This window comes from Microtus oregoni, unplaced genomic scaffold (genome assembly GCF_018167655.1).
Source record: "Microtus oregoni isolate MIOR12 unplaced genomic scaffold, Mior012 000006F_ref0000085, whole genome shotgun sequence".
Classification (NCBI taxonomy): domain Eukaryota; kingdom Metazoa; phylum Chordata; class Mammalia; order Rodentia; family Cricetidae; genus Microtus; species Microtus oregoni.
The window spans coordinates 38,534,845-38,561,303 of NW_024543065.1; the positions used below are offsets into that span (position 1 = coordinate 38,534,845).

General features: G+C 40.3%; 1 protein-coding gene across 2 annotated transcripts; it reads right to left on the bottom strand.

The window, feature by feature from the left end:
* Positions 1-1,455: 1,455 nt before the first annotated feature.
* Positions 1,456-23,055, bottom strand: LOC121449252 (zinc finger protein 54-like). Of its 2 annotated transcripts, none has more exons than XM_041653556.1 (4): positions 22,816-23,055; positions 20,951-21,041; positions 15,701-15,827; positions 1,456-3,473 (listed from the first exon to the last, which is right to left on the bottom strand). In XM_041653556.1, exons 2-4 carry the CDS (start codon positions 20,978-20,980, stop codon positions 1,795-1,797), a joined length of 1,836 nt encoding a protein of 611 aa, XP_041509490.1. In that variant the 5' UTR covers positions 20,981-21,041; positions 22,816-23,055; the 3' UTR covers positions 1,456-1,794. The 2 variants fall into 2 exon arrangements, 1 of the variants encoding a protein (XP_041509490.1); XR_005974507.1 differs by lacking the exon at positions 1,456-3,473 and adding an exon at positions 3,948-4,185.
* Between the last annotated feature and the right edge of the window lie 3,404 nt (positions 23,056-26,459).

Here is a 26,459-nt window from a genome sequence, read left to right on the forward strand (position 1 = left end):
TTGACTGGTGGCTGCCTGATGGCTGGTCTGAGCATCTTCTATGCAGCTCAGCTTGTCTGACAGTGACAAGTCCTTACTGGTTATATATGCCTGAGGCAAGGTACTTGAGCAGATTGCAGTTTCTGTGACTTTCTAAAGCTATTTTGTCTATTTCTAAGCTTTTGGAACTTCTCGGATGGAATGAACACCTCCCATTATAGCATTCTGTCCCTTTACCTCTCTTTTAACACTCTATATTTTAAGAAGATTTCACCTAGATGGAACGATTTAATCTCAGAGAAAACTCAGACACAACAATTATCCTGGGCATGAATTCCAAAGACTTTACATCCTTTCCAATGAGCAACTGCCCATCATATCCAATACTGTTTTATTCAGTGTATCTAGGAAGTGATATCAACCTAGATTACCATGAACTGAAATATTAGTAAATGAAAATGTGATGCATATTGATATAACCTGGTATATCACTCAGGTATAAATAAAAATGTAAGTGTAAAATCAAGATGTAAATGTAGGCAACTGGAAATTACCATGAGTACAATTACCTAAGTCCCCAAATTCAACCATCATGTTTTCTCTTATATGTGGGTCTCAGTTTCAAACATTTTACAGTGTGTTTAAGTAAGAACGGGAGCTAGAGATGGACCATTAGTGAAGAGATGCAGGAAGAGAGAGAAGAGTAGAATATAGGTAATATGAAATTAGAGATTGGGAATCCTGGGGGATGAATATTTCAAATATGTACTGCAGTGGTGGGAAGAGATTGGGCTGCTGAAAGTCAACAAAATGAAATGATTATGAAGAAGCTATATGGGAACCTATCATTTTGCAACCCACGTTACAGAAAAAAAAAACAGTACGAGGCAACAGTAGAACACATATGCTATAAAAGAATGGGACACCAAATTAAAGCCAACACAATAGAGAGGAATTCATGTCATGGTACAAAACATGGCAGTTAGTCACCTTCTTGCTATTTGTATGGTTTGACTCTAGTATGAAGATTCTGGGAGTGAATAAAAGATAAGAATTTGTCAGAACATTTTCTTTCATGATGAATTTTCTTTTATCTCTGCAGTTTCAGCAAGATGTAAAGAATTTGTAAAAATCAATGCATTTGAGGAGTGTAATTTCCAATGAATAGCAAGACATGAGGATTATACATGAGATACCTTTATATGGTTTCTCAGAATTATGAATTTTGTCATGTACAGAACAATTAAAGGTTTTTGTCATATACTTTGTTACTTTATATGACTTATTATTTTTTGTTTTAAGACAGGGTTTATGTAGTCTTGGCTGTTCTGGAACTCAATATATATGTGGTGATAATGTCCTCCAACTAACAGAGACCTTGCTTATGTTTCTTGAGTGCTGGGATTAAAAGGGTATACCACATTGCCTGGCAATATTATGAATTTTTGGATGTTGAACAAGATACAAGTTTTTATTACATTTTTTACTTGGTGCTGAAGAAATGGCTTATTGGGTAAGAGTACTGATTTTCTTAAAGACCGGTGTTCAGTTCCCTAATTCCAGCTTCAGGACATCTGATGACCCCTCTGCTTGCATCAGGCATATATTTAGTTCACAGACATACTTGCAGCAAAGCAAGCATACACACAAAAATAAAAACTTTCCTCACAGTTTCATTTGCATAATTTTAATTTAACATAAACTCTAAGGTATTTTTAAAAATTTAAACCTTCATTAAAGGCTTCCAAATGTTTCTTATCTTTATGTCTCTATTTTGTATAGTGTTGTGATTTGTAAGCAGAGTACCAGAAAATGCTATGTCTTATTATTTACAACAGTATGTTTCTCTCCAGCATGAATTTTTTGATGTCTTTTAAGATTCGACATCTGAATAAAAGAAAAGTCACAGTCTTTGCACTTGTGTGGTTTCTCTCCAGTATGAATTTTCATATGTGCTTTAACATATGAGCGCCTAGTAAAAGATTTGCCACACTCTTTACAACTGTAAGGTCTCTCTCCAGTATGAACTCTATGATGTGTTCTAAGATGTGAGTCCTGGGTAAAGGATTTGTTACATTTCAAACACTTGTAAGGTTTCTCTCCAGTATGAATTTTCTGATGTGCTTGAAGAGTTGAGCACTTAGTAAAAGATTTTCCACAGTCCTTACATATGTAAGGTCTCTCTCCAGTGTGAACTCTCTGATGTATTCTAAGATTTGAACGCTGGATGAAGGATTTGTCACATTCTCCACATTTGTAGGGTTTCTCTCCAGTATGAATTTTTTGATGCTCTCTAAGAGTTGAGAACTCAGTAAAAGATCTGTCACATTCCTTACATCTGTAAGGTTTCTCTCCAGTGTGAACACTCTGATGTCTTGTAAGATGTGAGTACTTGATAAAGGATTTGTCACATTCCCTACATTTGTAAGGTTTCTCTCCTGTATGAATTTTCTGATGTGTTCTAAGAGTTGAACTCACAGTAAAGGATTTGTTACATACCTCACATTTGTAAGGCTTCTCACCAGTATGAGTTCTGTAATGTCTTTTAAGATGTGATAATTCAAGGAAGGACTTACCACATTCTTTGCATTCATTAAATTTTTCTAGAGAATGAGTTTTCTCATGTCTTCTAAATGATGAATAGTGGGTAAAGGATCTGTCACAGTCATTGCATTTGTAAGGCTTCTCTCCAGTGTGGAGTCTGTAATGGTTTTTAAGATGTGAAAGCTGATGAAAGACCTTGTCACATTCTTGACAAGTATAATGTTGATCAGCAGCATGGATTTTCTGATGTCTCCTGAAACTGGAACAGTGGGCAAAGGATTTGTCACATTCCTTACATTTGTAAGGCTTCTCTCCTGTATGCATTTTTTGATGGCTTTTAAGTGCTGACAACTGAGGAAATGACTTTCCACATTCTTTGCATTTATAAGGTTTCTCCCCAGTATGAAGTCTTTGATGTGTTTTTAGATTTGCACACTGGTTAAATGATTTGCCACAAAAGTGGCACTTATAGGGTTTTTTCCCAGTATGAATTCTCTGATGTACAGTGAGGCTTGAGGCAGTACTGAAGCATTTCCCACATTTCTCACACTGGTGTGGTGTATCTCCAATGAAGATTGGTTGTTGCAAAAGACTGTAGGCAGAGCTGAAATAATCATCATATTCTTCCTGCCTGTTGTCTTTCTTTGCAGTGTGGAGACTCTGATCCTGAGTAATGTCGGAACTCAAATTTAAAGATTTCTCACAGTCTTTAGATTTGCAAGGTTCTTCTCCAGTGTGCATGCTTTCATGTCTGTCTAGGTTTGATGAGTCAACAGAGGCATCCCTGTGATTACTGCAGGTGCCATTTTTAGAGCTTTCTGCAGGTTCACTTGTTCTAGAAACTGCACCTTTGGAGGGGTCATGGAGCATTTTGTCAGGCTGATTACACTGAGAAAACTCTTTTTTATTATTCATATGTTGATGGGCAGGATCACATTTGCAATAGTTCTCTGAAAATGAGCACAAGTCATATTAACAGGGCTTGTTCCAAGATTAAACATTTAATAAATGCCTCCCTAAGCTCCCTTTTAAGATAAACGAACGTGGGACTATTTAGACTAGAACTCCCAAAATTTGGTATCTTTCATTTGTTGTAATTGTATGGATTCTCAGAAAAAAAACACATGACAGCCTTCAAAGGTCAGTCATTTATAACAGATAGCCCATCTTTGTTGAAAATATCTAACTTGGAAAACCATGGAAAAAATAATGAGGGTATGCCCATAATTAGCTTTGGGATACAGCTCACTGACTGATTTTATTTAGAAGACATGTCTATATTTTAAGCTAGATTTTTTTTTTGTGTGTGAAATTGATGAAGAAGAATGTAGTTCAATTCCAGATTCATGGTATTTGTACTTACTAAGCAGATGGTTCAATTCCATTTAAGATTAAAGAACTACTAAAAGCATCAGGAGGTTTATTTTATTTTTTCTAAAACAAGGCATTAGATTCTTCAAATGTGATGGATGGAAAGCAAGTACTCTGCCGGATAGCAGAGGCTCTAGACTGTTTGAGGCGGGGCTGCCATGGTCTATCCTTCACTGCTTGATTTCCATACACTGCAGTGCTTCTTAACTTTACTCATAGGGTTACTCTCAAGTCCACTCTGCACATCGACTCCTGAGTTTATTTCCTAGAAGTCTGTCTGTGTGTTCTCCACTGGAAAGAAAATGAAGGATGTAATATGAAGACATGCATACAAGGAAGGCAATTAGAAAATAATTCTATTTCTTGGACTCACATTAAGCTTATAATTCTAGTCTGATATCGTCATATTCAAATAAAATTGCATTTTGCACTAGTATAAAGTCACCATAATTCAGGTGCAATAGACACAATGTCTTCTAATAGTTACAAAAGGCAGGATGCATCCTGGGATCAGAACACTATATTAAGTTAAATGATCAGGAATTCATGCAAGTGTGGTATGGGAAGACTGTCTGTATATGTGTTGCTTTTATTGGTTAATGAATAAAGAAGCTGACTTGGACTGTGATAGGGTAGGCTAGAGGTAGGCAGCGAAAACTAAACTGAATGCTGGGAGAAAGAAGACGGATTCAGGAGAAGCCATATACCCCACCAAAAACAGGCATTGGAGATGGAACTTTACCCAGTAAGCCACAGTCATGTGACAATACACAGATTAACAGAAATGAGTTAAATTAAGATAAAAGAGTTAGCCAGAAATACACTTAAGTCAAGTGTACACTTGGCCAAGCAGTGATTTAAATAATACAGTTTCTGTGTGATTATTTGGGGTCTACGTAGCTGGGAACAAATGAGCAGCCTTTATTAACACAAGTGGAATTATATACTGCAAAAACATTCATAGCTCTTACTTTCTTGTTCACTGGAAGCCATCACTATTGTCCTGGTTATTCTAGCTCACCCTAGTTGTGGCTGCTCTCTCCTTTCCACATTCCAAAGCAATCTCATTTTCTTCAGACAGGTGTCCAGGCCTACCCTGTATATAATAATCTATGTGTTCTGTGAGGTAACCCATGACCCATGATCCATGCTAGTGAAAGACCCCAGCTTAGCTGCTGAAATGCCATTTTGCAAAGCCTTCACACAAACAAATGTAAGTTCAAGGTAAAGTCAGTACTCCTAGGCGGTCAAACAGGATATCTGTGGTCAGACACCAGGCCTAGGAGGGGAATGAACAGTTCTGGGAAAAACTACATGTACCCTAGATAGGGCCAAGTCTGCTATTATTATCAGACCTTCATGTCTCTGGGGAACTTGTCCCCTAAATGAACCCATCGCCTCATTCGAACTGACCAATGAGATCCCTGTAACCATGCATTGCTTCTGTATGCCTGCTTTTGCCACCCTTTTCCTATAAAAAGACCTCCTCCCAGCCTGCAGGCGTGCAAGTCCTCCGAAAGGACTTTGCCGCCCATGGGTACCTGTTCCCACCCAATAAACCTCTTGCTAATTGCAGCCAGTGGTCTCGACTGTTCCTTGGGTTAGGGGTCTCCTCCTGAGGGAAGGATCTCTCTGAGGCTCTTTCACTAGAATTTTAAAAAATACAGACATCTAACACAGTACTCTGCCCACTACATGAAGAGAATACAATGTAGAAGAATATAGAAATGATTTCACAAGTTATTTCCTATCAGAATTTTTAGCATAGTTAGGGAGCATTATCACTTTGCATAACTCTAGTTTTTCCCACAATTCAAACAATGTAAAATACAACAATGGATGTTAGGATCCAGGCTTTATGTTGGCCTGCTCTGTCAGCTGGCAGGATGTATCCACTGACATTCAGGCAAATACTTAGTGAGCCCAGGAGTCCTATAGCCATGCCTCATACAGCATGCATTAAATGGCTGTGTAAGACTCTGTACACATGCACAAAGGGACCTTTTTACACAAGCTCTGTCTTCCCCCTACCCTTTCTTCTCCATCATTTCTCTTTCATAGACAATTGTCACGAATCCCCTTTTTATTCCTCTTTCTACCTATTGGATAGGTAGATTAACATAGTAAAAATGGCAGCCTTACCAAAAGCAATCTATAGATTTAATACAATCCCCATCAAAATACCAACGCAATTCTTCATAGACCTCAAAAGAACAATACTCAAAACAACTCTGAGATTCCATTTTATACCTGTCAGAATGTCAAAGATAAAAAACACTGATGACAGCTTATGCTTGAGAGGATGTGGGGTAAAGGGAACACTTCTGCACTGCTGGTGGGAGTGCAAACTGGTACAGCCCCTTTGGAAATCAGTATGGTAATTTCTCAGAAACAACCTACCTCAAGACCCAGCAATACCACTTTTGGGTATATACCCAAAGGATGCTCAATCATACTACAAGGACATGTGCTCAACTGTGTTCAAAGCAGCATTATTTGTTGTAGCAAGAACCTGGAAACAACCTAAGTACCCCTTGACGGAAGAATGAATAAAGAAGATGTGGTACTTTTACACAATGGAGTACTACACAGAGGAAAAAAAATAATGACATCTTGAAATTGGTGGGCAAAATGATTGACCTATAAAACATCATGTTGAGTGAGGTAACCCGGAACCAGAAAGACAAATATAATATGTACTCACTCATAAGTGGATTTTAGAAATAAAGCAAAGAAAAACAAGTCTAAATTCACAATCCCAGAGAACTTAGACAAAAAAGAAGATTCTAAGAGAGACCTACATGGATCTCATTGACATGGGAAGTAGGAAAAGGTAAGATCTCCTGAGTAAACTGGGAGCTTTGGGAACATGGGAGAAAGTAGAAGGGGAGGAGAAGAAAGGGGAGTGGAAAGAAAATATATAGCTCAATAAAAACAATAAAAAAGGAGAAAATAACAAAACTCAACTTTATATGAAAAAACAAAAAACCCAGGATAGTCAAAACGATCCTGTACAATAAAGGAATTTCAGGAGGTATCACCATCCCTGACATGAAGCTCTATTATAGAGTTGCAGTAATGAAAACAGCTTTGTACTGGCATGAAACCAGACAGGTTGACCAATGGAATCGAATTGAAGATCCAGATGTTAATCCATATATCTATGAAAATCCACACACCTATGAACACCTGATTTTTGACAAAGAAACTAAAAATATACAATGGAAAAAAGAAAGCATCTTCAACAAATGGTGCTAGCATGAATGTCAGCATGTAGAAGAATGAAAATTGATCCACATCTATTCCCATTCACAAAACTCAAGTCCAAATGGATTAAAGACCTCAATATAAATCCAACCACACTGAACCTGATAGAAGTGAAAGTGGGAAGTAGCCTTCAATGCATGAGCACAGGAGATTACTTCCTAAATATAACACCAGTAGCACAGACACTGAGAGCAAAAATAAATAAATCGGAACTCCTAGAACTGAGAAGCTTCTATAAAGCAAAGGACAGAGTCAATAAGACAAAAAGGCAGCCTACTGAATGAGAAAAGATCTTCACCAACCCCACATAAGGACTGATTTCCAAAATATATAAAGAACTAAAGGGAAAAAAAAAACCTCAAGAAATTAGACATCAAATACCAAATAATACAATTTAAAAATGGGGTACAGATATAAATAGAGAATTCTCAATAGAAGAATTTCAAATGACCACAAGACATTTGAGAAAATGTTCAACATCCTTGGCAATCAGGGAAATGCAAATCAAAACAATTCTGAGATACCATCTTACACCAGTCAGAAGAACTAAGATCAAAAACATGCTAGACAGAATGTGAAGTAAGGGGAACACTCCTCCATTGCTGGTGGAAATGCAAACTTAGTACAACCACTTTGGAAATCAGTATGGCGGTTCTCAGAAAATCAGGAATCAAACTACCTCAAGACCTAGCAATATCACTCTTGGGCATAAATACAAAGGATGTTCAATCATACTCCAAGGGCTTTTGTTCCTTTTTAAGCCAGCTCCATCTGCTACCACCCCCTCTTCTGTAGCACTTCTCTTTCCTGGTCAACTGTCACAAATCACACTTTTATCTCTCTATCAATAAATTCCCATGTGGGTTTGTTGTATTCCATGACTCATTCCCTAGCCACAGCTACACAACTACATTTGGTGTTGTGACTTGCTAGGCTTTTTTCATGGTCCCTCTCAACTGCCACTCTGACATCCAAAGGGGCTTACTAGTTTGCATTCCCACCAGCAATGCAGGAGTGTTCCCTTTACCCCACAACCTCTCCAGCCTAAGTTATCAGTGTTTTTGATCTTGGCCATTCTTACAGGTGTAAGATAGAATTTCAGAGTTGTTTTGATTTGCGTTTCTCTGATGACTATGGATGTTGAACATTTCCTTACGTGTCTTTCTTAAACAGCCTGGTATTGGTATAAAAAACGACAGAAGGACCAACGGGGCTGAATCGAAGACCAGGATATTAATCCACACATCTTAGAACAGCCGATTTTTGACAAAGAAGCAAAAAATATCAAATGGAAAAAAGAAAGCACATTTAACAAATGGTGCTGGCATAACTGGATATCAACATGTAGAAGAATGAAAATAGATCCTTATCTATCACCATGCACAAAACTCAAGTCCAAATGGATCAAAGACCCCAACATAAAGCCAGCCACACTGAACCTGATAGAAGAGAAAGTGGGAAATACACTTGAAAACATTGTCACAGGAGACCACTTCCTAAATATAACCCTAGTAGTACAGACATTGAGAGAAACAATTAATAAATGGGACCTCCTGGAACTGAAATGCTTCTATAAAACATCCTCTTCTTCTCCAGCAATGGACCACTCCAATTGCCCAACTCTTGCACCCATTTTCACTCCTCCTGTCACTCATTCTGATGTCATGGTGTGCCACACCCTGCACCAACCAGTCTGGTAACAGTTGTCCTTTTCCAAGAAGTAGCCAGAGTGAATAAATTGGTCAAGGTCATGTCCCCTTCTTATGGCAAACCTCTCCCAAACAGAAAACAAAACTGGGTTCTTATACCTCCAAATCTACCAATTTCATAAAGGAATTTTAATATATAATGCAATCTTATAGTCTTACCTTTTCTAGCATATATATAATTTTACCTAACAACCTACTCCCTGAGGAATGCAGGCAAGTTTGGGAACATGCTAGAGCTCATGCAGACAAGGTTCATCAAACTAATGCAGCACATCCAGTTGGGGAAGAGGTGGTCCCTGATCGTGACACCAAATGGGATTATAATACACTCCAGGGAGCACTCTAGCTAGAAATCAGTTTACAACCGGCCTCCTGGCATGTCTCTGCCAGGCAAGATATGTCATGCCTCCTGGCAAGTCTACCCTTATGCCAAGGAACTACAAGAAACTTCAGGAAATAGTTCAGGAAAGGAAAATCTGTCTCAGTTCCCAGAATGCCTCCCAAAGGCCCTCTTACAATATACAAACCTAGATTCTGAACAACCAGAGGGCAGACAACTCCTTATGACCTATTTTTTCCAGAGCTTCGCCAACATTAGTGCCAAACTTAAACATTAAAAAAAAAAAGGTCCCTAATGTCTCAGAAAAAAGTCTTAGCACTGGCCTTTAAGTTATATCATGGGAGATATGAGAAAGCCCATGAACAAAAATACCAAATGCTGGCCAAGGCCATCCCAACAGCCTCAGCGAGTATCTCCGATTCCCAGCTTCAAATGTGGCCAGGAAGGCGGTGGGGACCGGCGTGGACCAGCACGGCAGCAGACGCAGGTGGCGGGGACCCGGCGCGTAACACCGAGAGCAGATCGCCCCACTACAATTAAATCAAAGAGGTAGGCCTTTTGTTGGCAAGGTCCCTGGCAAACGGGGAGCCTGGTCCTGTTCCTGAAGACCTTTCTGAGGGGTGAGAGGGATCTTGGCTCCCGGCAGGAGCCAGGAAACAGAGCAAGGGCATTTTGTAAGAGGAGCCCCTGGCCAGCAGGGAAACCTGATCCGGTTTTAAAAGACCCATCAGATAGCATAGATAGGAGGAGATGGGCAGGCGCCAAGGCAAGAATTCACCCAATAATCTGAAAAACAACATGAAAACACCAGAACCCAATGATCTTACAACAGAAGGACTGGAACACCCTAACATAGAAGAAGTGGAAAAAAGTGACTTTATGAAAGCAATAGAGTCCCTTAAACAAATGTGGCCAGGAAAGTAATTGGGCCCAGGCTTCCCCTAATCCCCATGGGTCCCCTAGGCCATGTCCTAAGTATCTTCAAGAGGGACACTGGTCAATCGATTGCCCCCATGCACTTTTGGCATGGAGACATCAAACATAGACTACCCTCCAGCCAAGCTGGTAGGCCTAGCCATGGATGACTAAAGGGACCCAGGCTCTTTTGACCCAACCACTGTCGTCTCTGACAGGGAGCCTCAGGTAGACATCCTGGTATCAATGTAATCCATCTATTTTCTCTTCAACACCAGTACCATATACTCGGTCCTGAGGGAATTTTGAGGACCTACCTCTCCTTCCCATCTCCCCATTGTCAGGGTGGGGGATAGCTTTACCTGCCTCATCATATCTGACCACTCAATTACATTTTTAGTGGCATTTCTCCCACTCACTTAGTTTTAGACAGGACAACCTATCCTGTCCCCTTGCTGGAAAGGGAGTTTTCAGCCAAAGTAGGAGCTTCTATTTCTTTTGCTCTCCTCATTTGCCTGATCCTAGACTCACCCTCCTCCTCCTCTTCCTAGGTACACACCCTACCGATTCCAACATGTCCTTTCCTCTACCAGCATCCCAGGTGAACCCCCAAGTCTGGGACACCCAAAAGCCCTCTCTTGCTGGACACCATTCCCCAATCGTCATTCAATTACAAGACCTAAGCAGTACACTACCCAAGCCCAGTACGCATTTCCACTCTTGAGCACTACGGGACTTAAACCTATCATCTCTGACCTCCTAGGGAAAAAAAACTACCTTGTCCTATATCCTCTCCAGGTAATACCCTTATTCTTGCAGTTAAGAAACCTAACAAAACCTACCATCTAGTTCAAGACCTCTGACTCATTAGTTCCCTTCTAGTGCATGGTACCTAATCCCTACAACCTTCTCTACACTATACCCTCAAAGACCTCTCATTTCTCAATTCTGGGTCTCGAGGGTGCTTATTTCCATATCACTGTCAGTTCAAAGTCTCAAAATACCTTTGCTTTTACCTGAACACTTTTGACCCTGACATTCACCTCTTCACACAACTTACCTGGACTATCATACCCCAGGGTTTCCAAGACAACCCACATCTATTTGGTCAGGCTCTGATTTCAGACCTACTCTCTCTCTCTCTCTGTCTCTCCCCTAAATCTAAACTATACAGTATGTGGATGATATTTTACTTTGTAGCCTGTCCTTAGAAATTAGCCAAACTAACACATCTGCTTGTCTAAATTTCTTGTTCAACAGGAGCTAAAGAGTCTCATCTTTCAAGGCCCAAATGGCCTCATCTCAGGTCACCTACTTGGGACTAAAAATTACCCCAACTCACAAAGCTATTACCTTGGAAAGAAAACACCTTTTCCAGTCTCTTAAAGTCCCCTCTACTAAAAAAGAAATTTTATTGTTCCTAAGACTAGCTGGCTTCTTGCATTCCCGGATTCCCTCTTTTTCAATCATGATTTGCCCCTTATATGAGGCAACTTTGAGTCCCCCACATGAACCTCTCTTCAATCCTGTTACTAAGCCATTTCAGAAGCCCCAAAAGGCTCTTCTCTAGGCTCCAGCTCTTCATCTCCCAGTTCTAACTCGTCCTTCCTCCCTCTTTGTAAAAGAAAATGTGGAATAGTTCTTGGGGTCCTAGGCCACCAGCTGGGACCTATCTTTGCACCCACAGCATACCTGTTAAAAAAAAAAAAACCTAGATCTAATCACGCAGGGATGGCCACCCTGCATACTTGCTTTCGCAACTGCGGAGCTCCTCATTCGTGAATCAAAACAAACTAACCTATGGTTTACCTGCCACTATCTTCTCCTCCAACGTGTCCCATCTCCTAACTTATAAAGGCTTACAAACTCTACCCAGCTCCTGAGTTCTTTCACTCCAGATGGCACTAGTATAAGATGTCACACTTACTTTCCAATCTTGCCCACCCCTCAATATCTCAAATCTTCTTTCTCAACCCAACACTGACCACTCCCCTTCTCACTCTTGCATTGAAACCCTAGTGGAACTACTGCCACATGCTTCATACATACAGGAAGGCACCTCAGGCCACCTACACCAGTCACACAGATGAGAGAATCTTTTTATGTGAGGGGACACGAAGAACAGGCTGTGCCATAGCATCAGATACTGGGGTAGTGGAGCACAGGCACTCCCTGCACACTACTAATCAACAGCCTGAATTAATAGCTCTCACCAGTGCCTTCCAATTGGCACAAGGATTGTTCCTAAAAGTTTATAGAGATTCTAAACATGCTTTTCATATCCCCTTGTCCTGTGTTGATATCTGGAAAGAGTGTAGGCTATTTACAATGAAAGGAGAATGCATAACAAACTCAGGTCAGATTATCACCATGCTGAAAGCCTCCCATCTCCCCAAAGCTATATGCTGGTCTCATCAAACCAAGAGCTCCATTATCTCTAGGGGAAACAGCCAGGTGACAAGGCAGCTAGAGATGCAGCCCTCCAGGGCCCAGCCCAGACTCACCTTACCCAATACAGGGAGTCCAAACTCTACAACCCACATCTCCACAATCACCCAGTGATACTTGACAAATTCTGTCCCATTTACACCAGTTCCTTCATCCTAATAGGCAGGCTCTTTCTCATTTGGTCAAGGCTCAGTTCCAGCCCACTCCTGATGGCTTGCATTTCTTAAGAACTATTACTGTCTCTTGTAAAACTTGTCAGATGTCAGACCCTGAATCCAGGTATTGTAGCCTCCCTTTTCCTATACACCAAGCCAGGGGCTCCCTCCGAGGGACTGACTGGCAACTTGATTTTACCCACCTGCTCATAGTCAGATGAGTTAAATAGCTCCTGGTCCTAGTGGATACATTCTCAGGCTGGATAGAAGCATTTCCAACCTCTAACAAGAGAGCTCAAAACTCCCAAGGTCCATATGAAGAGCAGAAGGAGGGAGAACATGAGCAAGGAAGTCAGGACCGCGAGGGGTGCGTCCACCCACTGAGACTAATGAGATCTAATGGGAGATCACCAAGGCCAGTTGGACTGGAACTGATAGAACATGTGATCAAACCGGACTCTCTGAATGTGGCTGACGGTGGAGGCTGACGGAGAAGCTAAGGACAATGGTGCTGGGTTTTGATTCTACTGCATGGACGGGCTTTGTGGGAGCCTAGTCTGTTTAGATGCTCACCTTCCTGGACCTGGGGGCAGCGGGGAGGACCCTGGACTTCCCATAGGATCGGGAACCCCGACTGCTCCTTGGGCTGGAGAGGGAGGGGGGAGGGGAGGAAAGTGGGAGGAGGGGAGGAGGTGGAAATTTTCAATAAAAATAAATAATTAAAAAAAAGAGAGAGCTCAAGTAGTCTTGGACCTCCTTCTCAGGGAGATTATCCCCCAGTTTGGAACTTCAGCTTCTCTTCAATCAGACAACAGTCCTAAATTTACTTCTCAGACCTCTCAAACTATCTAAACCTCTCACCACCCCTTAGCATTTATCATATCTCATACCATCCCCAGTCCTCAGGAAAAATAGAATGAACTAACTGCTGCTTTAAAAAAAAAACATTCTTAATAAAATGTCAAAGGAATGTCACCATGACTAAGTAAAAGCTCTTGCCTCTGTCTCTTTTCAGGCTCCAGGCTCTCCCCAAATGACCTCTTCCCATCTTACCCTTTGATATCGTGTATGGGCCATTGGTTCTAAGCCCCAGTCTCCCTGACCACCTCTTCACCCCTTTACTTTATCACCTCTGTTCCCATCTATGGAACTTTAATGACTACTCTCTACCTCAACTATGTATGACTGTTATCTATCTCTGATCAACATTGGGGATCAGGTCTTTTTCTCTCCTCCAGACCAATGCCCCTTATGTCTTTCTCCTAAATGGCAGGGCCCCTACAAAGTAATTCTTGTAACTCCAACAGCTACTCAGCTTAAGGGCCTTCCTTATTGCATTCATTTATCTCATCTCAAACCCCTCCACCTCAAGCTCATCCTTCTTCATACACAGCAACTCTGACAGGACCCTGCTCCCTTAAGTTTCAGAGGACACCAAGATAAACTGCCTTATCCCCAATTTCAGAAGAATGAGGCTTTACCCCACAACTGTACTCTGCCAGATTGGGAAACCCATATGCTTTCCTTACTGTCCTCTTCCTCCCCCAGGCTGATCCATGTTCTCCTATTTATATTAATAACACCCTGCTTTGATTGATCTCCTGTCTATGCATCACCAATGACTTATTCAAAACTTCTAATCAAACAAGTCAGTTGTTGTTACAGGATTATCAGCTATTAGCCACAGAGTTGAAGGCACAAGACTATCAAACATGCCTGAGTTCATAAAAGAAAACAACACCCCAGAGATACTCATACCCCAAGACTCAAAAAAAGAAGACTCACAAAACAGATTTCAGTACAATTCTCTACTATTAACAGTCCTCAGAGATCAACCACCTGTGTCTCCTGAGTGTTAAGGTGATGCCATGGTGATGGGGAAAGAACAGGTGCTTTAAGGTTTGTAAAGACAAAAGCTAATTGGTATTTTTTTTAAACATTATTTGAAACATTTAAAAGAATAAAACATGTTCCAGATATCTCTCTCTATGTTACTATTATATTAAGCCTTCAAAGTTCTTAGAACAGGTAAGATGCACTCCAGATAAGTACTGTCAATAGACAGCCTAAGTCTCCCCACCTATCCCTGGTCTTGACACTCCCCTCCTTCAATTTCCAGGACGTAAGAAAATATTTTTCCCTAAATTTAACTTTATCTTCTGCTATGACAGCATCTCACCAGGTCCAAGAGACACCAAACACTTCCACATAGCCTGGATGGCAGCGAAAACACCAGCTACCCCAGGACATGGCCAGCACTCAGGTCCCCCAAAGATGGTTGACATCCCCTATGTCAGCAGCAGTCTTGAGAACTAGGCACCCCAATTCCTGCCCTACCTGGTATGCTCCTTAATTCCTCACCTTTTAATAATTAACAAAATTGGGAATGTTAGGATCTAGGCATTAAGCTGGCCAGCCCCCTGTAGGCAACAGGATCTATATGCTAGCATTCAGGCAAATACTTAGTCAGCCCAGGGGCCCAAAGCCGTATGTCATTAAGTCATGTGTTATGAGGCTGTGTAGGCTCTGTAAGCATGAAAAAAGGGCCCTTTATAAACAAGTTCTACCTGCACCTTCCCCATCCCTCTCTTCTGTACTACTTCTCTTTCCCAGCTGGCTGTCACAAATGCCCCCTTACCCCTCTATCTATAAACTCCCATGTGGGGTTGCTGTTTTCTGTGATTCATTCTCATAGCCACCGCTAAACAACTACAAAGGACATGGGGGTTTAAGAATCTGGTGGAAATATTCTACGCTACTGAGTTCATAAATGCATCTTGGAAACTAAATGAAGGGTTCTCAAAAACAGAAAATGAAAAGAAAAAACTAAATACCATGAAAAAGTTCTTTCCTACTATCAAAATTTCCTAGTCTCCTGTAGTTTCAATGACAGCTTAACGGAGAGTTTATAACCTATGAAGTCAGTACGTATGAAGGATGAATGAGGAATTCTATAAGCAAAACGTTCTCACCCACTGAGACCAGGTTGCTGTAATTCTCCAGCATCACATCAATGTACAAAGCCCTCTGAGCAGAGTCCAGGCATTCCCACTCCTCCTGTGGGAAGTCCACAGCTACATCCCCGAAAGTCAACAGACCCTGAAACACAAAGTACATTTTGATCACACGATGCCGGGAAAGGTGCTTTCCAGAACATACTGAGACAGGATGCAAACGAACGAAGACAACTACTCAAAAAGTTAATCTCAAAAATGGTCACATCCGGGCTGGAGAGATGGCTCAGAGGTTAAGAGCATTGCCTGCTCTTCCAAAGGTCCTGAGTTCAATTTCCAGCAACCACATGGTGGCTCACAACCATCTGTAATGGAGTCTGGTACCCTCTTCTGGCCTGAAGGCATACACACAGACAGAATATTGTATACATAATAAATAAATAAATATTTAAAATAAAAAAAATGGTCACATCCTATAATGAATTTTTTTTAACTCTATGGAAACAGGATGACAGAATAATCTTACAGGCAATATACATGAAATAGCCGAGATTTACAGTTGGGACATGATTAACTATTTGCCATGAATGGTATGTTTTGTTACACAGGATCATAGCAGACATGAATGAGCAGGGAACTCTGTGATGAGGAATCGTAACACTGAATCAATCCTGTCTGTACTTGGGCCTTACATGACTCTATTTTAACAGGCTTAGTTGGGATATGTAAACTCTAGGTCCAATGCCACACCATTAAGTAGCAAAGGGGTAAGTATGGAAGGCAGAATATGTGACTGATTTTACTTTTTTTCCCATAGTAAGAAAGATAGTAATAGCACTGAATACTGTCCATTTAATATTAACATATCAGATCAAGTATTCTAAGAAATTAATTTTATAGGAATATCTGGGCTACTATAAAGCAGATAAAAAAATCCACAACAGCCACATTTGATATTATCTAAAATTTTCCTAAGCACATGCATAAGCCAACATAGACAATTTTAAAAGTTTTGAAGAATATTTCACTTCACTCACAAAAAGTAATTAAAATTGAAGGAAGTAAAAAAATCAAATCAAATACTGTTTAAGTCATAACTAAACATGTACATGCAAGTGTAATAACTGTGGATTCATTTAGAAGCTGAGGAAGCTGCCCAACTTCATTTTGAAGGCAGGAGTCATTATACACTAGTTCTAAAATTAAGTTTCTACTTACTGTGAAAGTTGAGGGGCGCTGTTTCCTGGAACCTGACTTTCCCCAACCTAATGGGGGAGGTGATGTATGATGTGAATATGTTTTATTGCCATTGGCTAATAAAAAAGTTGCTTTTGGCCAATGGCTTAACAGAGTGAAGCCAGGCTGAAAGAGATACATATAGAGAGTAGGCAGTCAGGGAGAAGCCATGTAGCTGCTGCTGGAGACAGATGCAATAGAACCTTGCCAGAAAACTGCAAGCATCATGGTAAAATATAAAATAATAGAAATGAGTTAATTTAAGATATGAGAGCTAGCTAGCAATACACTTAAGTGATTGGCCAAACTATGATTTAAATAGTATAGTTTCTGTGTGATTATTTCGAGTAAAGATGGTTGAGAAACAAACTAGCGGCTTCTCCCAATACCAAACTACGACCTTGATTTGTTTTTGAGAATATCCTTACTCTCCTTTACCCCTCCCTAATTACATAGTGTCTATTTGATTTTTTTAAAAAAGATTTTTTATTTTCTTATTGCTCCATTGTCTCCCTTCTATAAAACAATTTGTGACTTTACTCCTGAAAGGGGCCCAAAAGATGGACTTGGGGCTCAGGGCTCTTATCTTTAACCTAAGGAAAAGTTGGGGCTGCTCTTGTTAACCTAAGGAGGAGTCGCTGGCCAGCTCATGGGTACACCTCAATAAAAAAAAACAAGCATACTTCAAATTTGAGTCATACTGTGATAGTGATCTTATTCTTGTCAATGGGATTAACAAAATGACATAGATTTCATGTGAGTCAACAAATATATTAAATTCTGCAAATTACAGATACTTTCAGAGCCTTGCAAATATGGCAGAGTACAGAAGAACGGCTTAGGAGAAAACGTGAGCTATTGGGTCTGAATTTGATAGTCTTCTATGTGTTCTTTTTCAGTACTTATGCTATATTGTCTAGCAGATTTTAGGGTAGAGTGTTTGTGATTCTCCTGTTATTTCTATGAAAATGTAAAGCAGTGACATATTGTGTCCCTGCCATGAATATTAAATAGAAATGTAAACCTCAGGTCAAAGCCCATAGCTAAAATCTCGTCTTTAAAACACTGTAGCTTCAGGGTAGGCATAGAGAGCTAACAGTCAAACAGAAAGACATTAAAGCAAAAATAATAATCATGAGGAATTTTCTTTCTGCATCAAAGTGATTGTTTCAGCACATCAATCAGTCAATGACCTCAAGACATTTTTTTCTAAAGCATTCCACATAATTTTACACAATGAGTCCAACCCCAAAAGCACAGAGGAATGCTGTTTGGGGGGGAAAAAGACAAAGGAAAAATACTGATATTTCTAGTTTAGCATCTTAACCAAGTGAGTGATGTGAGCAGCAATTCTTCTGAGACAAACAGATAGCAGGTGTCAAAAAGCACATGGGCACGTCATCATTACCATGATATTAAACACCAAAAAAGAAATACAAGTGGACAACAATGTGAATCAATCTATAGAGGCATATTATTTGTATTTTAATAAGTAAAGCTTGCCAGAAGATCAGAGGGCAAAGCAGCCACACCAGTCAGTTATACAGGCCAGGAAGTGTGACACACGCCTGTAATGCCAGGACTTGGGAGACAGAGACAGATGGATCTCTGTGAGTTCAAGGCCACCCATGGCTACACAAGATTAAATATGTCTAAAAAAGAAACAGAACTCACACAAAGATCCCAGCAGTTGGGATCACATGCCTTTAATCCCAGCACTAGAAAAGTTGAGACAGGAGTGGTATGACTGGGCCAAGAGAGGAATATAAAGGGAAAGAGACAAGATCTAAGTGGAGTGAGGAGTCTGAGGATTCATGGAGACAGGATCTCACCCCTTCAGTCTGAAAATTTGGTAGAGGTAAAAGGTCCTTCTAGTGGCTGGCTGCTTTGCTGCTCTGATATTCAGGTTGAACTCCAATATCTGTCTCTGGGTTTTTATTATTCATGCTACAACAATCTGAATCTACACTCAAGAATGTCAGCTTCATGGCAAAATCAAGCCACACAGAGTTGCCACATTCTGTACTATATAGTATGTTAAAAAACTTTAGTATCAGGAATCAAGTATTATTTAGTACTAAGAATCAAGATTTAAGTCTCTTTTAACTCCATACATTTCTAAGATGTTATGAAACCAATCCATGTGTCACAGTATGCATTTTTATAACCAGGATTCAAGGAAATGGGACAGAACTCACAAATAGAGGCTACATGGCACATGGATGCTTATTCAACAATATATAAGGATATAGTCCATTTTATACAACAATTAGGCACCAATATATTTTTTGTTCATAAGTCAATGTGGAAAGATATTTAAATTAAAGGTAATAAAGTTCATGTGAGATATTTGTTCTGGGGGTGGGGGAAGGGAATAATCTGAGAAGGATAAAAATGACAAAAGTGATATAAGTGAGGATTTATGGAATTATATTATAAATTTGTAGTCATAAATATAGCCTGGTATCATCATAAAATCAGAAAGGGGATGAGAAAATAGAAGACCCAAAAAGAAAATAAAAGTCTATGCCTACTTAAAATCTGACAGAGACAAAAAGATACATTACAAAAATATGGCATTTTCAACAAATGGTGCTGGTCAAATTTGATCCAGCAGGAGAATGAAATCAAATTTTTATTTTTCACCTTGTACAAAATCCATTCAAAATGGATCAAAAGTCTTACTTAAAGTCAGAAACACAGAAACCTAGAAAACATAGAGACTATCCATCAGAATATTGGCACGGGCAAGGACTTATTGATTAGAAAGAACACCAACAGCACAGGAACTGACCCAAGTGTCAACAGATGGAATTACATGAAAATAAAGACTGTTTCAATGGAAATAGTCAAAGCACACAGATACCCACAATATGGGAGAGAATTTGTACCAGCAACACTTGGATAAGAGCTCATACCTAGGATTTAGCAAGAATGACAGAAATTAAATAGCAAGAAAATAAAACTGACAATTAACAAATGGGCAAATGAACCGAATAGACACTTTGTGAAGAGAGAAACACAAATGGCCAATAAACATTCAAAAAAGTGTTCCGGATCCCAAAAATGCCATATGGGAAAGAAAATTAAAAGTACTTGGAAATACTATTCATCCAAGGCAGAATGGCTGTCCTCAACAAACCTGACAATAAATGCTGAAGGGAATATGAAGAGAAAGAAATCCTTATTCACTGTTGATGAATCAGACGGTGCAAATTAATAGAGCCATTGTAGGAATTAGTATGCAGGTTATTGAAAAAAATTGAGAGATATAACACATGAGCCAGCTCTTTCACTCCTGGCCATATATCCAGAGAACAACATGCCCCACTACAGAGATATTTCTACCCCATGTTTACTGCTGTTTTAATCACCAAAGAAAAAAAATACTGGAATCAAACAATTAATCTATCAACAGATGAATGGATAATTAAAATTGTATAAATGGAGTACAATTCAGCTAAAGAGAAAAATAAAATAAAAATTTGCAGGAAAATGGATAGACCAAAATGTGTAATATTAAAGGCAGTCACACACTTTTAGAAAGAAGACACAACATTTTTGCTCATAGGCAGAATCTACCCAATAACATATGTATATAGAAACAACATATATGAGGGCACAGTACAACATGGGAAAAGAGAAAAGGAAAGGTGAAATGATCAGGGACTGAATGAAGGTAATGAAGACCAGGATATAATGAAAAAGGATATAATGCGAAGTGCTTTCCTAGTTCTATTTCTATCAAAGGTTTTTGAAGTTTTGGTGGTGGATAAGTAAATAAAAATATAATAGATTGTGAAAATATAAAATAAATCCCACACAAGACTCCAAGGCTTCTGTTCCCGCTGACTACTGTGACTATATAAAAATACACTGAGTTGTATAGTCTTTGGGTCTGCTTAGTTTCCATGAGTGATATTGTCTGTTTGCATCATTTTTCATAATAAAATTTAAAAAACTATTAAAAGAAGAAAACTAAATGTATGAAAATAAAATGTATTTAGATAAAAAGAAAAAAGGACCACTGACCTGTGGCATGTTTGCTGTAGAATTAGCCATTTCTTATTGTTTCTCTTCTTTGAGTTTCTCTTTCAGGAACAATGAATGGATAGATGACTTGCTTTTAAATCAAGGGGTCAAAAAGGAAAAGTCAAAAATTAATACTGAAAGTCATTAGAATACAATGTCCAACCACATGAAAAGACCAAAGCAACAGATTTCTACCAGATGTCTCATCAATGATCCCCAAAACAGAGTAGCATAAAACAACATTTGAATCTTGAAAAGAAAATCACCATCAAGCATCTTGTTGCACAAAGAAAACTACTCCTTAAAATTGATGGAGACATAAATGCATTTCAAGATAGTCACGAATTAACACAAACGACGTCACTAAAGCAGCACTGCCAACAATAAATTAGAGGTAACACAAACACAGGACAGTCAGCGGAATAATCCCTGAGAACATGGGACATAATAAATTTCACATGAACTGGGATGTAATCAACCATGAACAAAATAGCAAAACACTAATTGTCAAAGAAAAGGAGGAATTCTATGAACAATACAACCAGCAACCACATAAAAACAAAACTATAGAAAATAAAAATTCCATGAACAAAAAACTAGACACACTGAAAACTAAAATACTCACCAATTAAATAAATAAACCCTCATGTTAAATAAATTCAGCACATGTCCAAGCTGTTCCATTCCTTAGCATATGCTCAAAGGACTTAACATTCTATTAAATAGATCCTATGCTACTTACTCAACCGTATTCATTGCTGCTTTATTCACAATAGTTACAAAATGGAAACAACCTTAATGTCCTTGAACTGAAAAATGGGCAGTAAAAGTGTGGCACACGTAGTTCCTAGAAGCAGCTGGTGCTGGGATATCACCAAGGCCCCAGGTGGCAGCAGAGGCCACTATAATACTTTTTAATTTTTTTTTCTCTTTTTCTTTGTTTTTCTTCCCCAAACAGGGTTTCTCTCTGTCATCCTAGCTATCCTTAAACTCACTCTGTAGACCAGGCTAGCAGGGAACTCCAAGATCCACCAGTTTCTGCCTCCCCAGTGGTGGGATTAATGGCATGTGCCGCCCCCACTTGGCTTATAATGTCTATTTTAACTGTAAATATACTGTGATCTGATACTATAAAACAGCATGCTGTTCTTCTTAGGCTCTAAGTTGCAACATTACAAACTCAGCACATGCACAATAAAACACATTTTGTTTTTCTTTGACTATTTTTTTCTTGTCGTTGTTTTAATATTTTTGTTTTTTGAGACACGATCTCACCATGAAGTTCTGGCTGTCCTAGAACTCACTATGTAGATCTTGCTGGCCTCCAACTCACTGCAATCCACCTACCTCTACCTTTTGAGTGTTGGAATTAAAGTTGTGTGACATCAAGTCAGCAAGGACTTTTCAGAATACTGTATTTACAGCACAAAAGGCATGCCTCACGATGAAAACTTAATGATAAATAAAGTTTACTTTTAAAGATTGTTTACAACCGTACTTGCGGAACTCGCAAAAAAAAAAAAATCAGATTCAACGAAATTTTCAAGCGTCCCTTTCAGATTAATAACTAAAAGTACACCGGAAATCTAGTCAGGTTCATACGCCAATCTCTTGCAGAGGGGAGAGGTATGACACGTAAGTTAGTATGCACGATTGTAAATTTCAATAGCTTTGTCGTTTCCACAATTGCTAACAGAACCGCGTTTGCACACATCAACAGATACATTCAAATATTCTACGCAAGTGTTCTTATAAGAATATTTTGGCATCAGAAGATAATGGGAATAAAACAGGATTATTCCAGTTCTTATGTTCTCATGTCTGGTCCCTTCCCTCCTATGTCCAAGCCCCGCAGCTCCTCTGACCTGGGAGGTCCAGGGCCGCCTGCTGAGTTTCCCAGGCCGCCCTGCGCGGCGACACTGGCTCCAGGGAGATTTTGCGTCCCCGCGACACCTGGCCGTGTCCTCCGCACCCAAGACTACACCACACGATTCCCCAGGGTACAGGCCCCGGTGCAACCACAGACAAGGGGACTTGACACTTGTGGCTTCGGCTCCGCAGTCCACTTTCCAGTGCTCACACAAATTTAGTCCCAGCTTCCGTTTACGTCACTCCTCTAAACCCGCCCATTCGCCATCCTTCTTCTAACACGCAGCCAATTAGCTAAATCCACCCAACCTCTGTTTCCGGGTAAGTGTCCCCGCCCTATCGGGGGATCAGTCCCTCCCCTTGCGTCTCAGGCCGTCTTCCACACAGCTCGAGCTGTCAGGCTGCCCTGGACCCGCTCTGCACAGCCTCCCCACATGCTTGCTGCCAGCCTAGAGCAGAACTGATCTAGGAGCACGCGGTATCTGAACCCCACAGTGAGTTCTGAACCCTGAAAGGCAGCCTAACCTCTACTTGACTACCAGCCTCCCTGGCTACAACGATAACATAATAGGCTAAATTCAGATGCCAGTGTCCCATCACTAACACAAACATGAAGAGCCCAAACCAAATACTACAATTGTGCCTTGGGGTGAGACATTTAAGGAGCTTGAATTCTAAAATCAAATAGGTGGAAGTCACTTGTAAGGTCCTTGCTAACAGCCTAGGGCTGAATTCATCCTGTGTGTATTGCTTTAGCTACAGGATAGTGGTTTTGTCGTTTTACTAAATAAGGGACAAGTTTGTCTTCTGTGACTTATGCTGAAGGTGCTTGTAGATAAAACAAAGAAGAAAATGTTTAATGCAGTGGTGAATGTATAGACTAGTGACTGTTCCAGATGTAGAAAACAAGAGAGGTATGTGAGACCAGCCTTAAAAACGTCAGTTACTCTATCTCATCTGTGGCTCTGGGAACACCGAAGAAGAGAAGGAGAGGGAATAAGAAGGAAAAGAGGAGGAAGGACTTAGACATGCCATTCTCTAGACTCCATACAGCTGCTGTAATCAGTAACCAACAGCAACTGTACTTACCTGCATTGTCCTCACACTAGACCACATCAGTCTAGGAAAGGGAAAGGCTCACAGGACCCACTCTTTACCTCTCAAATGTTGGCTATTGATGGATTGTGGGAAAATAATTACAGCCTTTAGCTACAGACCTCTGCTGAGCCCACCAGACTCTAACACATAGGTCCAAACCCACAGTTTCACGGATGGCTCTGGTTAATCTCACTGTGTTAAAAAGCAAAATGAATAGAGAGGAAAACACTTCTCCCAAGGGAACATGGAACAATCACCGCTCCTATACCATTTGTTCCTTTCTTAGCTTGTTGGTTTAAGGGCATTAGAAGCCGAAAGTGACCAGGGGGTGTCTGAGCTTCCAGTTCAAAGGAATGTTTGTTTCAGCTCCTGGCAGGAACGCTTACCTATCTGGAACCAACATTTCTGGATCAGCAGAACTTCAGGTTGAGAGTACAGGAATGCAAAAATTTCCTAGTGAGTTACTAGGGGTGATGGTGAGAGGAACTATTCCCTTTCCCCTTGATTACTGGTACACATGGAGCCTAGCTAAGGGAGAAAAAAATATAATATTCTGGACAGATTGAAATCATATACTGCCTTCTGGAGAACGCTGCCACAGCCTGGTGCCTGCCACCTATTGGTCCTGTAACTGTTTCTTTGGGAATTCATTCTGGCCAGCTGCTTCAGGATGGTGGAGAACATGGTGAGATCAGTGGATTCCAAGATCACTGTAGCACTTCCCTACTATGAAGTGAGTTCCTTGATCAGAAGCAATACTCTGTGGAATACCATGATGGTAAATTAGGCATTTTGCAGTCCACAGATGGTGGTTTTGGCAGAAGCATCCCATGCAGGAAAGGCAAATTCATAAGTAGATTTAAGTATCTGCTCCAGTAAGGATGAAGTGGTGTCCTTTGCATGGAAGAAGTGGTCCAGTATAGTCTGCCTGCCACTGGATTGCTGACTGCTTATTTGGGGTAATGGTGCTATATCTGGTGGTGAATGTTGGTGTGTGCTATGGGCAGATCTGGCACTCAGGAGGAGCCTTGGTAAGTGGAAGTTCATGTTGTTGAGTCCATGCATAAACGTCATCTGTGCCACTATGGTCACTTTGTTCATGGGCTCATTGGTCAATAACAGGAATGAAAAGGGAGAACCTGACTATCTATGTAACAGGTCATCCTATCTACTTGATTATTGAGATCTTTTTCAGCTGAAGTGACCTTTTGTTGAATATTTACATGGGATATATGTATCTTCACATCCTTTGCCCACTTGGAGAGATCTATCCACATACATCCTGCTATCTTTCTCACCAGTTTTTTAGTTCATGCTCTTTCCAGGCCCTGACCATGCAGCCAATCCATTGGCTAGAGCACATCAGTCAGTGAACAATGACACATTTGACTATTTCTCCTTCTGAGCAAACTGTATAACCATGTGTACTGCCCAAATCTCTGCCCACTGTGAAGAATTCCCTTTGCCTGTGTCTTTCAGGATTGTTCCAGCAAGGGGTTATAATGCTGCAGCTGCCCACTTCTGGGTGGTGCCTGTATAATGTGCAGAGTCATCAGGAAACCAGGCCCTAGTCTTTACTTCCTCAGTCAACCATCAATGGGACATACCCCATGAGACTATAGATCATGCTTGGCAGTAGACAGCATTATAGCAGGAGTAGAAACCATAGCAATTTTGGAAACTTCTTCATGTTACTTGCTTTCAGGATCTGCTCAGGCCTGATCATGTATATACCACTTCCATTTGATAATACATTGCTGTTGTGCATGTCCTACTTTAAGACTTGGTGGGTCAGATAACGCCCAGCTCATGATGGGTATCTCAGATCACTTGGTTAACTTGGTAACCCATCATCAAACATTCAGTTTCCACTAAGGCCCAATAGCACACCAAGAACTGTCTCTTTTTTTTAAACTTTTATTCATTCTTGTGGATTTCACACCATGAATTCTGATCCCAGTTTTCTCTCTGTCCCCTTGCACCTACCATATGCTATTGCAACTTCCTTTCCCCCAAACAAAACCAAATTTAAAAGAAAAAACAAAAATAAAACAAAATAAAGAAAGCAAAAATGCAAACAAACGAGTACATCCCATGTTCATCTTTTTGGGTCTGGGACACCTCACTCAGGATAGTGTTTTCTATTTCCATCCATTTGCCTGCAAAATTCGAGAAGTCATTGTTTTTTACCGCAGCGTAGTACTCTAGCGTGTATATATTCCATACTTTCTTCATCCATTCTTCCATTGAAGGGCATCTAGGTTGTTTCCAGGTTCTGGCTATTACAAATAATACTGCTATGAACATAGTTGAACAAATGCTTTTGTCATATGATAGAGCATCTCTTGGGTATATTCCCAGGAGTGGTATTGCTGGGTCCAGGGGTAAGTTGATCCCGAATTTCCTGAGAAACCGAAACACTGACTTCCACAGTGGTTGCACAAGATGGCATTCCCACCAGCAATGGATAAGGGTACCCGTTCCTCCACAGCCTCTCCAGCAAAGGTTATCCTTGGTGTTTTTGACTTTAGCCATTCTGACA